Raw genomic sequence first — 14593 nt, 5'->3', positions numbered from 1 at the left:
GAACCCAAAGCTAAGCACTTCTCCCATTGCAAGAAAGATCAATCTAGTAGGCCAAACCAAACTGATAATTCGAAGAGACTTGTAAAGATAACCAATCATGCATAAAAGATTTTAGAGAAGAATCAAATATTGTTCATAGATAGACTTGATCATAAACCCACAATTCATCGGATCTCGACAAACACACCGCAAAAAGAGTTACATCGAATAGATCTCCATGAAGATCGAGGAGAACTTTGTATTGAGATTCAAAGAGAGATAAGAAGCCATCTAGCCAATAACTATGGACCCGAAGGTTTGAAATAAACTACTCACACATCATCGGAGGGGCCATGGAGTTGATGTAGAGGCCCTCCGTGATCGATGCCCCCTCCGGCGGAGCTCCGAAAAAGGCCCCAACATGGGCTCTCTTGGGTACAGAAGGTTGTGGCGGTGGAAATAGGGTTTCATGGTGCTCCTGGATGTTTTCGGGGTATGTGAACATATATAGAAGGAAGGAGTAGGTCGGTTGAGCCATGAGGGGCCCATGTGGGGGAGGGCGCGCCTAGGGGGGTAGGCGCGCCCCCTGCCTCGTGGACACCTCGTTCGTTTCTTGATGTCCACTCCAAGTCCTCTGGATCACATTTGTTTCAAAAATCACGCTCCCGAAGGTTTCATTTCGTTTGGACTCCGTTTGATATTCCATTTCTGCGAAACACTAAAATAGGCGAAAAACAACAATTTGCACTGGGCCTTGGGTTAATAGGTTAGTCCCAAAAATAATAGAAAAATTTAAAATAAAGCCCATTAACATCCAAAACAGATAATATAATAGAATGGAACAATCAAAAATTATAGATATGTTGGAGATGTATCAACCCTCTACTTGATCAAGAGCTCGAGGGACGTCGTCGAGCTGAACGTGTGATGAACACGGGGGTGCTGTACGTTCGGTACTTGGATTGGTTGGATCGTCAAGACGTTCGACTACATCAACAACGTTAACCTAACTCTTCCGCTTTCGGTCTACGAGGGTATGTGGACACACTCTCCCCGTCTCATTGCTATGCATCTCCTAGATAGATCTTGCGGGATTGTAGGAAAATTTTGAAATTGCACGCTACGTTCCCCAATATATACCACTTCATATTGACTTTCGGGTACGATTGCCACTGTTGTTGTTGCCGCTGCTGCGTGATCCCCTGGTGACAATGACCTGCATGTACATGTCGTAGCTTGTTTAGGAATCATTGGCCGCATATGTGAGGTGGACTAAGTCCAGTCAGATCTAGTTAACGTTTAAGAAAAATCTCCGTCAAACTCTCATTTATTCGTTGGGATGGGATCTTTGGAGAGGATGGAAAGCCTTGAAAGTCCTCCCAGGTCGAGTTCCAAATAAGCTTGTTCTTGATGTCTTTCTTCCTGCCAATGTGGAAGGGGTCATGATGGCCGCGACAAGGTCAGCCAGGGAGCCCTGCTTCTTCCCATTGTGGATGATCTTTTATTACTTGTAGTCCTCTACGACATTCGGGTATGAGATGTCTGTGCAAGGAGCCCATTTGCATCATTGGCGGTGTCTACCATAGCGAATATGTAATCAAGGCTATTAACAAACCTTGCAAAACTTTAACAAGGACTTGTGACCCAGTAGTAGTGGTAAATAAGGACGTGTTGGTGCATGCACAACTAGGCAAAAAAGACATTCTTATCCTACAATGGCACGTTTCACGGACGCGACAATGTGATGACGAGCATGGTTGTTTTGATGACGGTGTGATGGCATGGTTCGACGACTACGATGATGCGGTGATGGCGATCCGACTGCTCCAGTGACATTGCGATGGCCTGCTTCAAAGGAGATCATAGTGATGTCAAGGACGCTATATCCAAAGCAACCTCAACTACACGAGCTTTTCGTGGTCTTTATATCGGTTAGCTTAATTCCAGACCCGCGCGCCAATTCTAAAGAATCCATGGTCTTTTCAATAAAATGTGCAATGCTATTTTTAGGGGTGCGTGATATGTCTCCAACGTATCTATAGTTTTTTATTGTTCCATGCTATTATATTATCAATCTTGGATGTTTTATAATTATTTTATAGTTATTTTATATCATTTTTGATACTAACCTATTGACATGGTGCCAAGTGCTAGTTGCTGTTTTTCCATGTTTTTTACATGCAGAAAATCAATATCAAACAAAGTCCAAATGCCACGAAACTTTACGGAGATTTTTTATGGACCAGAAGGAACGTAATGGGTCCTGGCTGCGCCTGGGAGGTGCTCCGAGGAGAGCACAACCCACCAGGGCGCGCCAGGAGGCCCAAGCGCGCCCTGGTGGGTTGTGCCCACCTCAGGTGCCCCCGGACCGCCTCTTTGCTCTATGAATACCCCAATATTCCAAAAACCCTAGGGGAGTCAACGAAATATTCATCCAGCCGCCGTAGAGTCCAGAACCACCAGATCCAATCTAGACACCATCTCGGATGGGGTTCACCACCTCCATTGGTGCCTCTCCGATGATGCATGAGTAGTTCTTTGTAGACCTTCGGGTCCTTAGTTAGTAGCTAGATGGCTTCCTCTCTCCCTCTCTCTTGATTCTCAATACAATGGTCTCTTGGAGATCCATATGATGTAACTCTTTTGCGGTGTGTTTGTTGGGATCCGATGAACTTTGAGTTTATGATCAGATCTATCTCTTTTTATATCCATGAAAGTATTTGAGTTTCTTTGATCTCTTTTATGCATGATTGCTTATAGCCTTGTATTCCTTCTCCGATATTTGGGTTTTGTTTGGCCAACTTGATCTATTTATCTTGCAATGGGAAGAGGTGCTTTGTAGTGGGTTCGATCTTAAGGTGCTTGATCCCAGTGACAGAAAGGAAACCAACACGTATGTATCATTGCTACTAAGGATAAAACGATGGGGGTCTATCTCTACATAGATAGATCTTGTCTACATTATGTCATCGTTCTTATTGCATTACTTCGTTTCTCCATGAACTTAATACACTAGATGCATGCTGGATAGCGGTCGATGTGTGGAGTAATAGTAGTAGATGCAGGCAGAAGTCGGTCTACTAATCTTGGACGTGGTGCCTATGTAATGATCATTGCTTGGATATTGTCATGAGTATTTGAAATTCTATCGATTACCCAACAGTAATTTGTTCACCCACCGTTTGCTATTTTTTTTCTCGAAAGAAGCCACTAGTGAAACCTACGACCCCCGGGTCTCTTTCTCACATTATTTTCTTTTGCGATCTATTTTCCTTTCCATTTATTTTCAGATTTATTAATCCAAAAACGCAAAAAATACTTTGCTGCACTTTATTTTATTTGCGATCTATTTATTCAACCTATTACAATTTTCTCCCGTCCACGCACCAATTTCTGGCACCATTACCCGAAAGGGATTGACAACCCCTTTAACACGTCGGGTTGCGGGTATTTGTTATTTGTGTGCAGGGGCTGTTTATGTTGTGTTGCTTGGTTTTTCTACTGGTTCGATAATCTTGGTTTCATATCTGTGGGAAATACCTACCGCCGATGTGCTGCATCATCCCTTCCTCTTTGGGGAAACACCGACGTAGCTTCAAGCAACAACAGTGCGCCATCGATCAACTAAAATGTTCAAAGAGTACAATTTGGATCATGAGGTATGGTAAGCCACAAGTGGCGACCCTGAGCAAGCGAGAGAGAGAATTTAGCAAGGATGTGCGCTTCTTGATTAGAAGCTCATCCTTCAACAGAACATCACAACTGGCAAAACTGATTTCTTTCTCACAGTCTCCTTAATGACTATGGCACGTGCTCCTCTACTTCCATATCTGATGTCTTCCACGACTGGCTTACAATCACATGCAATAATGATTCTTTGCAGCAGCAGATCCTCAACAGGACTGATTGCTTCACGACAAGTAACATTGCAAGACCAGACAACCTCGAGAAGGCGATAGAGGATGATCCAAGGAGTTGCCAACAAAATCTCTACACACCGCAACAGCAACACCGGTGTTATCTTGACAGGAGCCACCCACATCAACATTTACCTTTGCCTAGTCAGAAGGAGGGGCTTCTAAGCAGTGGATTGCATAATTTCTTGAATATTTTGAAGAGGCCTGTCAATTCCTTGTTATCTCTTTAATGGATTCCAGTTCAGAAATAAATCTCACAACAACAAAATGTGTCAACAATGGGCTTCTGGAATGTGCCCTCATGGATAGCTTTTCGTCTCGTCGTCCAAAATGCCTAGAGGGTTACTACCAACTTCACGGAATCAACATGAGATAGAATGTCTTGCGTTCTAAAAAGGAAAAGCCAATACTTAGCATTTGTTTCTTGTGTCTTCACTAGTTGTTGATGGGGCGAGGTCGATGGGGAGAGCAGCGTCAGCGGGAGAGAAACGAGCGACGGCTACATGAAGCGCACGATCGGGAGTGGCGGCTAGGGTTCTTGCGAGGGGGAATGGGAGCACAGGGATGCAGCAGCCGATCTCCCTCACCTCATCCAACCAGCGCCCAACACACACATGGGCAAAAGGTGAAAAGATGAGGGCAATGCCAATTACAGCCTGTGGCACGAGATATTTACGCGGGGTGAGGCTGTTTGTTGCTACAGGAGCGCTGCTTCGATCCGATGGCCGACGTCCTCCAGTGGCTCGATCCGACGTTCGAAAACCCATCAAGCAAAAGGACCCGACGGCCACCCCTCCCTGATCGCTGTGGAGCCAGGGAATCTTCCATGGTTCTTGTTTCTCGATGTCCGCAGACTGGTCCCTCTATCCGTGGACGAATACGGAAGGAAATTTGCGGGTTGGCGTTGGAGATGCCCTTATAATGCCTTTACCTCATTCTTCCTTAAACAATGCCTTAAACAATGAACACATCCGCTTGGCCGTATATTCCCTTGGTCATAGGGAGAAACAAACTTTCACCGGTGCACGCGACGTGCCTCGGATCAAATTGAACAACCCATTCGCAACCTTCAAGCATCGTATCAGCAAAGCACGCAAGGAAAAAGAAAGTGAAAGGAGAAAGGAGCCCTGCATTCCAGCGGCCGATGGGCGATGGTACAGCTACGGTCATGTCGCCGAGGCGGCCTGGACTGGCCTGTCTCTGCGAGCATGCGAATACGACCGTTGGGTCCAAAAGCCGAAGAAGCCAGCGTGCGTGCGTGCCATGGCGGGCACCGCGCGGCGCACCCAATCATCCCCTCCGCCTCCAGCCCAGAGCCGAACCACATGGCGGAGTCGCCAATTTTTGACCGTTGCTCCGCCACGCCGGAGACCTCCTCTCCTCCCCTTCTCCTCGTATGGCGCGCCCACCTGTCTGCGCCACTGTCCCATCGCCCGGTGTTCAGCTGCAGCTGACACGTGGGTCCGCCCCCACGGCCCACACGTCGGTGAGCAGGCAGCGCTTTACTGTGGCTTGTTCGTTTCTTTCCCGTTGTCCGAAGCAGGCGGGATGCTGCTACGCGCGGCTGGGGAAGCGGCGCAGAGATGGACGCTAGCAGCACAGTACTGCGGGACCAGGCATTCCTGGAGGCTCCACATCTCAGTCGAACATACGTAGGCAAGGGTCAGCGCCGGATCGGTGGACGAGACGGAAACCCGCGAACACCGCCTCTCGGCTCCCCGGGATCGCATCGCAGCCGTCGGATGTCTGACATGCGCCATGTGATCCGTGCTGCCGAACCGTAGGCTGTCCCCGGAAAGATGCCTTGCTTGCTGACATGCGGGCCGTCCGAACGTGGTGGGCGCAACTGTCAGTGACGGGCGAGGCACCGGGAAGGAGTACTCGCCCGAAGCAACGGATCCATTGGTGGGCTCCCCCTCCCATTGGGCTGCGTCCTCACTTTTGCACAAAAGCCCCTCCTTTTCCGCGTCCTCATATTAATAGGCCCACTCGCCACACCTCCCCCGGCCTGTCCAGCTTCTCTTCTTCCTCTCGACCCCTTCTTCTCCCCTTCTCATCCCCTTTCACTTCTTCAGCTTCCTCTTCCTATCAAGTTGCCTTTCACTTCTTCGGTTTGCTCTTCTTCGCCAAGTTATCATCCATCGAGTTAGGCAGTTTAGATCTTGGAGAAAAGGAGTAGCTAGCTAGGTTCCTTTTCCTTCTCCCGAGCCGGGAGAGAGAAAACAGAGCGGAGAAGAGACACACAGGAACCGGAGGTTGACCGGGCTAAAGTAGGTTGGAGCTCCTGGCTGGGCCTTTTCTCTTGGCGACGACATGGCGAAGCTCCACTTCTTCCTCCTCTTGCTGCTGGCCGCCGCCGAAGCTATTCACGGCGAAGATGGTGAGTTTGTTTCTTCGCTTCTTTCTATTCCTGTATACTCATGTCGGGCATTTCTTGTACGTACATGGTTAGTTCTTTTCTTTCACCATGCATGCTTTTCCATCTCGGGCGATCTCCGTGCCGCTGCAGTTTTGCTTCTTACCAGCTAGGCTGGATTTCTACCATTCGTACAGCAGCCCTGGGAACCCAGCCTGAGTGTGATTGAGACTAGTCGAACTAGCCGTCCCTTTCTCTTGGATTTTTATCCTTTGTCGTCTTATGATCCGGTGTGTTTCTGGCTTGTCCTGCTGGGAATGTTCAGCCATCAGCTTTCTCTTACCATCAGATTAAGTATGTTTCTCTTAACATTTGAGTAATTGCTAGGAGTGGTATGGGATGCGTGTAAATCAAGCAGTATCTTTTGGGGTTTGTATTTGACTACTCGTCCTGCTCGTCCTACCCGGTCTCCCTGGGATTCCCTTCTCTCGGTTCTCTGGGCTTTTACAGGCCGTGTATTCCTTGCCCATTTCATGTGCATTGGACTAGTTTTTATACAAGTTATGCACGTTCCATAAGAACATCTGGTCCTGTTATCATTATATTCTGTCAATGTGGGCTTAGAATAAGATTTACTTGGAGCTAGGGCAAGGAATATCACCAGTAGCATCAAACGGTCTCACACCCAACGCTAATCTGCCTATACGTACTAAAATAATGCAGTTACCAGATAACCAAGAACCAACCCCGGCATTCCATGAATCTGTGATGGCTTTGTGCACATAAGTTTAAGCAGAAAGAGACGATGGCCGCTGAGCTCGTACGAAGGCCCATGTCTAGCGTCAGCCTTTGCGGGTCCTCCCTGTCCTCCTGTTCTGTTCTCCAGCCGGTAATTTCCCATAGGATGCATGTGCTGCAACACCGGGTTACTGGCAAGGTTTTCTTAAGCCGGGCGCCGTGTCGGTGGGCGTCCATCGTGGTCAAGCAGTAGCATCTCATGGTCAAACCACTGACCGTGGTGTTAATCATCAGGGTTAACCCGGTGGAAATGACTCGGTAATTATGTCACGGATCAGGATCACATGCCGATCGCGACAAGACACTGGTCACTACTCTGAGCGTGCACAGCACCGTCTCTCTCTGCCAGTTCTACCCGTTTGACTGTAAGGAAAAAATGATGTGTCCGCGGGACCACATGGCAGTGTATCAGTACTGGCCAGCGGGCCCTGCGTGGTTAATGAAGTCACGTCCATGGCGTACGCGACACAGGGACATGCTTGCCTTGTCTACGCGAGTGAAGCAGAGCGGTGCAGTGCACCCACGGACTCGAGCCTGGGATTGCGCGGATGGCCGCACGAAAGACCAAAGCCACTGTGCCCAACGTCTTTCCCCATACCCAGTTTGTGCTTTACAGCTAGCCGTGTGCCCCCTCCCAAATGTCCCATGCCCATATCTCGCAATATGAAAACCGGAGGAGTGGCTTGTTTTCAGCTTTATAAAACATTCCTCTCTTCTCTTTTTGTACCTGTCAATTTATTACTGTTTTGTTCATGATACTTTAGCATCGGCATCACGCATGTCTGTACTACATGACTTAACAAAGATTCCTACTCTATGATGCACTTTGTTCTCTCACCTAAACTAAACTACACGGAGAATGTATTTGCATCTGATGATGGCCTAAAAGATGCATGCCACGTTTCTGCAGAACTTTGGTACACGTAGATGGCTCTGTTGTCTGAACTTTTTTCGTTGGCGTGCAGGGGCGTACATAGGCGTCAACATCGGCACGGCCATGTCATCGGTGCCGGCTGCCACGCAGATCACCACGCTGCTCCGCTCGCAGAACATCCGGCACATCCGCCTCTACGACGCCGACCCGGGGATGCTGTCGGCGCTCGCCAACACCGGCATCCGCGTCATCATCTCCGTCCCCAACGAGCAGCTCCTCGCCATCGGCAACTCCAACGCCACGGCGGCCAAGTGGGTGGCGCGCAACGTGGCGGCCCACTACCCGTCCGTGAACATCACGGCCATCGCGGTCGGCTCCGAGGTGCTCTCCACGCTCCCCAACGCCGCGCCGCTCATCATGCCCGCCATGCGCTACCTCCAGAACGCGCTCGTGGCCGCGGCGCTCGACAAGTACATCAAGATCTCCACGCCGCACTCGTCCTCCATCATCCTCGACTCCTTCCCGCCGTCGCAGGCCTTCTTCAACCGCTCGCTGGACCCGGTGCTCGTGCCGATGCTCAAGTTCCTGCAGTCCACCGGCGCCCCGCTCATGCTCAACGTCTACCCGTACTACGACTACATGCGCTCCAACGGCGTCATCCCGCTGGACTACGCGCTGTTCCGGCCGCTGCCGCCCAACAAGGAGGCCGTGGACGCTAACACGCTGCTGCACTACACCAACGTCTTCGACGCCGTCGTGGACGCCGCCTACTTCGCCATGGCGTACCTCAACGTCACCAACGTGCCGGTCATGGTGACGGAGACCGGGTGGCCGCACAAGGGCGACGCGTCCGCCGAGCCGGACGCCAACAACGACAACGCCGACACGTACAACAGCAACCTCATCCGGCACGTCATGAACGTCACCGGCACGCCAAAGCACCCCGGGGTGGCCGTGCCGACGTTCATCTACGAGCTGTACGACGAGGACACTCGCCCCGGCACCGCGTCCGAGAAGTACTGGGGCCTGTTCGACATGAACGGCATCCCGGCGTACGCGCTGCACCTGACTGGCTCCGGCGTGCTGCTGGCCAACGATACGACGAACCAGACCTACTGCGTGGCGCGGGAGGGCGCGGACGAGAAGATGTTGCAGGCCGCGCTCGACTGGGCGTGCGGCCCGGGGAAGGTGGACTGCTCCGTGCTGGCGCAGGGGAAGCCGTGCTATGACCCGGACACCGTGGAGGATCACGCCACGTACGCGTTCAATGCCTACTACCATGGGATGGGGATGGGCTCCGGGACGTGCTACTTCTCCGGCGTCGCCGTGATCACCACGACCGATCCGAGTAAGCTCCACAGCCTTCTCTTCCTTGCCTGTTCTTTCGCATTCTTGGGACTCATGCCATGGGAACATCTCTTTGCTTGTGCAGGCCATGGATCTTGTGTCTATGGTGGGAAGAACGGCAGCGCGTTGCTGAACGGAACCTCGCTGGCGCCGTCGTCGAACTCCACCGCGGACTCCGGATCCCGGCGGGCAGTCGGCGATGTCACGTCGTTCGTCCGGATCGTCGTCACCGCGCTGCTCTTGAGCGTCGTCGCTCTGTTGTAGGATGTGAGTAGTAGGAAGTCAGGCAGGCAGCAGAGTAGGGAAGACGTGCTATTAGTGACGTGAGAGATTCTTTTTTGTTGTCAAGTGGAATTGGCCTCGGTGCTGCTGGGTGGCAAGTGTCATTCCAAATGGAACGGGATGTGGTTTATGTTGGCTCTTAAGATATGAGCTCGTACTCTGGTATTGGTTGGGAATTTGGGATTGTATTGGACGTTGGATCATTGGATGCCATCTGCTGGTGGAGGACGAACGTGTTTGCGCTCACCACAATCAAACAAACATTGTACTCCTCCACCCGTCATCAACCCACTGACCCGGCCATGGTCTCCGTGCCCTCCCTTCTCTTTTTTTCAAAAGATCCAGATCTATTATAAAAGTTCATCAAGGGTACAAAGCATCTTAAAACAAAAATAAATAAATTCATCAAGGTCTCTAGATCATCAAACCACGACTACCACCGGCGAATCAAGCCGCTTACACGCATCGCTGCCCACTTCCCTACCGGACCTAGCTTGACCTTGTCGGTGATAGAAAAGTCTTCGTGCACATGGGAGCGAGAGGAGATCACACACTTCCACGGGGTCGTCTCCTTAGTGAAGGTGACGATAGTGCATACTTTCATGAGATGCAATGAGGTGGAATCTCCCCCGACCTTCTTAATAGTTGGTTTCTCGAGCTTGCCTAGGAAGGGCATTTCCTCGACCTCCATTTACGCGGGGGTTGCTTGTTGGCCCAGGCTACCGCTGGCGACGAAGGTAGCATTGAAAATTGGGCTTGCTTCCTTCTTTTATTGCGGCAGCTTGGGGAGCAATCATGGCGCCTTCCTGCGGCGCACAAGTGCTCAATGTGACTTCTTCACGCCGTGAGGGCTACTGGGGCCGCTTGTGTCCGCTCTTGGGGGCAAACGGTCTTCCTTGGTGCTTGGAGGGCATGTCTTCCAAAGGCGTGCTCTGTGTTGGATCTTCTTGTGCTTCCTGCAAGATTTATGCATGGAAGAAAACTCCTTTCCTTCAGGTGCTCCCCAGGGAGGCGGGTGAGTTTGAGACATTGTCAGCCTCGATGATGGTACGACAAGGCAGATCCAAACGTGTGTTGATCCTTCGAGTCACCGATGCAGCTGCGGCCGAGACTCGACATGGCGTCGAGGTGGCCAAAGCTTCACAACCCAATAAGCGACAATCCAGACCTCTCAGTGATCCTGTAAGGCTTGTGAAAGTAGCTTGAGGCGGGTCAAGTAAGAAGTAGAGCTTGTTGAGGTCAAAGCCGATGTCGAGGGTGGCGACCTATAAGTCGGTGATGGCATGCATCGTATGAGCGCCTTGTTGATAGGGGATCTTGGCTCATGTCATTTTATCCACCCTATCCATGGTGTCTATGTTTGTCCCATGCAAAAGTATTTTAGGGGACGCCTCGGCTCGCATGGGGTGAGGTGGTCATTCCTACATAGGTTCCTTGGGCACCCTGAGCTTTCTATAGTTGCTCGTCAAATGTCTTGATGATCTATGCAGGGAGCACCAAGTCGAGCTTAGGCCTAGTGGGCGCCCGTTCTCTCAACGCTTGTCGTAGGGCGACACTCCTCTTAGGGCTTTGTGAAGAGTTGTGACATGTCTCTTCTTTGGATAGCTCGCGTCTTGTACTTTGGTATCTCCCTTCTTGTCGATGAGTGTGGTTCGCGGTCTCCTTCAAGTTGGCGGAGGTGCGACGATGGTGCGACACTGCTACTTGTGATAGGCGTTGGGATTTTTCGAAGAGGAAGGGTGGTTCAGTATAGTAGAAAAAAGTATTTCCCTCAGCTAAGAACTAAGGTTTGTCTAACCAACAAGAGATTCACACAAACAACTGTCGGCAGTACCTGCACACACACAAACAAATACTTGCACCCAACATAGACAGAAGGGTTGTCAATCCCCTTGTACTTGTTAATTGCAAGGATTAATTTTGTTAGTGGTAGATATATAAATTGAAAAATTAAATAAATTATAGAAAGTTTTAGGGTTTTAGCAATATGAGGTGAATGGACCCGGGGACCATAGCTTTCACTAGAGGCATCTCCCTCAAGAACATAGCAACGGTGGGTACACAAATTACTGTTGGGCAATTGATAGAAAAGTGCATAGTTATGATGTTATTCATGGCATGATTAGTACACAGGCATTACGTCCGGGACAAGTAGACCAACATCTACTACTATTTCTCCACTTCAAGAGCACTTCTATGCTTGCCTCTCTAGGTATTAAATTCATAACAAACATAGTGATGCTTTAAACATGATGACATAATGTAGACAAAATAAGACCAATCAATATGATCAAACCCCGTTGTTTTACCCTTGGTAGCAATAATACAAATATGTGCCTCGCTACTCCTCCTGTCACAGAGTGAGGACACCGTGAGATTGAACCTACCACAAAGCACCTCTCCTGCTGAAGATAAATCAATCTAGTTGGCCAAACTAAACGGATAGATTAGAGAGAAATACAAAACTATAATAATCACACACAATAAAGTTCAGAAATATCTCAATTACTTTCAATGAAGAATCTGATCATAAACCCACAATTCATCAGATCCCAACAAACGCATCGCAAAAGATTACATTGGATACATCTTCGAATAGAATATTGTATTGAAGATCGGAGAGAGAGAGAGAGAGAGATCTAGATACTACTATGTACTCGTAGGTCCCATGGGGAACTACTCACACATCAACATGGAGACAACAAGGTTGACGAAGATGGCCTCCATGATCGATTCCCCCTCCGGCGGAGGCCTCTAGATTGGATTGCGGGAGAACAGAGGCTTGCGGTGGCCGAAGAATTATTTCGGGTCTCGCTCTAGGGGATTTGGAATATTTGGAATTTATAGCATTGGAATTAGGTCAGACGGAACCATGAGGGGCCCACAAGGGGGCACGACATGCCTAATACGTCTCCAACATATCTATAATTTATCAAATATTCATGTGATGTTTACAACAATCTTGTATGGTTTTGGTGCACTTTTATACGATTTTTATGGACTAACTTATTAATCCAGTGCCTAGTGCCAATTCCTGTTTTTCTGCATGTTTTTTGTTCCACGGAAAATCCATGTCAAATGAAGTCCAAACGTGATTAAATTTACGAAGATTTTTTATGAAATATATGTGATTTTTGAGAAAAAAATCAACACAAGGCAGTGCCCCAAGAGCTCCATAAGGCAACACGGTACGACTTACTCCCCTGGCCGCGCCCTGACACGTCTCCGTCGTATCTATAATTTTTGATTGTTTCATGCCACTATTCTACAAATTTCATATACTTTTGGCAAAAAATTATATTATTTTTGGGACCAACATATTGAACCAGTGCCCACTACCAGTTCCTGTTTGTTGCATTTTTTGTTTCGCAGAATATCCATATCAAACGAAGTCCGAATGCGATAAAATTTTTACGGAGACTTATTTTGTAATATATGTGATTTTTGGAAGAGAATCAACACAAGACGGTGCCCGAGGTGGCCACAAGCCACTAGGGCGTGGCCAGGGGGTGGGCGCGCCGTGGTGTCTTGTGACTCTCGTAAGGCAATTGCAGACCTTCTTTCACCGCAAGAAAGATAATTTTCGGATAAAAATCCTCTCAAAATTCAGCCTAATTAGAGTTATGCATCTCCGAGGTTTTCGGCCAGAAACCAAGAATGCGAAACAGAGGGAGAGATCCAATCTCGATGGGGCTCCAGCCCCTCCACCTCCATGGAGGCCATGGACCAGAGGGGAAACTCTCCTCCCATCTAGGGGGAGACCAAGGAATAGCTACTATGCTGATGGTCTCCCACATGCTACAACTCCAGTTGGTTCCTTTTGGTGGAGAGATATTCTCAAGCTTTCTGATGCATATACTGCCATTGCCTCAGTGCACATCAATATGGGAGACTCTGCCCTTTTTTGGACTGATGCTTGGCTCATTGGTGGCTCTTCCAGACCTTTGTGTTGGAGATTACCCAGGCTTTTTTCCTTTGTTAACAATGATAAGGTCTCTGTGCATGAATTCCTAATCTCTCAGGATATCTACTCAATGTTTTTCCTGCCATTGTCACATGAGGCTGCACTAGAGTTGCAGGTCCTGGAGGCTTGGATTCTGGATTTTAACAAAGACCTTACCTTACCAGATGTTTGGATCTGGCCTGGAAAATCTGGTTGTTACACTGCCAAGAGTTTTTACACGCTCATGCACTCCCACTTGCCCACAGTTCTACCATGCAAATGGTTGTGGGATAACAGGTGCACCATTGAGAGATCAAAGTTTTTGGTTGGTTGTTATTCTTTGATAGACTCAACACCAAGGACTTGTTGATACGCAGACATTGGAGAGATCCTTTGGATGACAATCTTCGTGTCATTTGCAATGAATATGTTTATGAAGATAGGTTGCACTTGTTTTTCAATTGCAACTTCAGCCGCAGATTTTGGAATTATCTCTCCATTGACTGGACCAGGGGACCTGATATTCAACAATGTATTCAGCATGCAAGATCCAGGTTTAAGCATCCTTTCTTCTTTGAAGTTATGCTCACTGCAACCTGGAATATATGGATCCCCAGGAATGGAAGAACTTTCAGAGGAGAGAATGCAACCTTTGGTGCTTGGAAATGTCATTTTGTACATGACCTTTCTCTTCTAACTCATAGGCTAAGGGTAGATATCAGGGCCAAGCTTTCTGCTTGGATTAATTCTCTAACCTGATTTCAGGTAGGTAGATAGATAGTGTTACTCCTGTAATCTTCTCCATGTAATCTCCTCTGTTTGTACAGTTGTTATTTTCAATAAAGGGCTATGGGGCTTTGCCTCACAGTAAATATTTTAAAAAAAGAAGGAGGGGGGCTTGCTACTTGTGAGCTGCGTTAGGATTTCCTCGAAGAGGAGGGGATGATGTAGTACGGTAGAGATAAGTATTTCCCTCACTTATGAAACCAAGGTCACCAATCCAGTAGAAGAACCAAGCAACACTATGTACACAACACGTGCACACAAACAACAAATACTTGCAACCCAACGTGCAGAGGGGTTGTCAATCCCTCAAC

General features: G+C 48.7%; 1 protein-coding gene across 2 annotated transcripts; it reads left to right on the top strand.

The window, feature by feature from the left end:
• The first annotated feature begins 5878 nt into the window (after nucleotides 1-5878).
• On the top strand, nucleotides 5879-9746 carry LOC123085145 (glucan endo-1,3-beta-glucosidase 3). Of its 2 annotated transcripts, XM_044506744.1 has the most exons (4): nucleotides 5879-6276; nucleotides 7329-7415; nucleotides 8016-9272; nucleotides 9357-9746. In XM_044506744.1, the coding sequence occupies exons 1-4, from the start codon at nucleotides 6210-6212 to the stop codon at nucleotides 9533-9535; spliced, it is 1590 nt and encodes a 529-aa protein (XP_044362679.1). In that variant the 5' UTR covers nucleotides 5879-6209; the 3' UTR covers nucleotides 9536-9746. The 2 variants fall into 2 exon arrangements, with proteins under 2 accessions (XP_044362679.1, XP_044362678.1); XM_044506743.1 differs by lacking the exon at nucleotides 7329-7415 and having other exon boundaries at nucleotides 5881-6276.
• Nucleotides 9747-14593: the final 4847 nt, after the last annotated feature.

This window comes from Triticum aestivum, chromosome 4A (assembly GCF_018294505.1).
Source record: "Triticum aestivum cultivar Chinese Spring chromosome 4A, IWGSC CS RefSeq v2.1, whole genome shotgun sequence".
Lineage (NCBI taxonomy): Eukaryota > Viridiplantae > Streptophyta > Magnoliopsida > Poales > Poaceae > Triticum > Triticum aestivum.
Note: the sequence above shows the minus strand (reverse complement) of the source record. Positions and strands in the feature narration are given on the sequence as shown.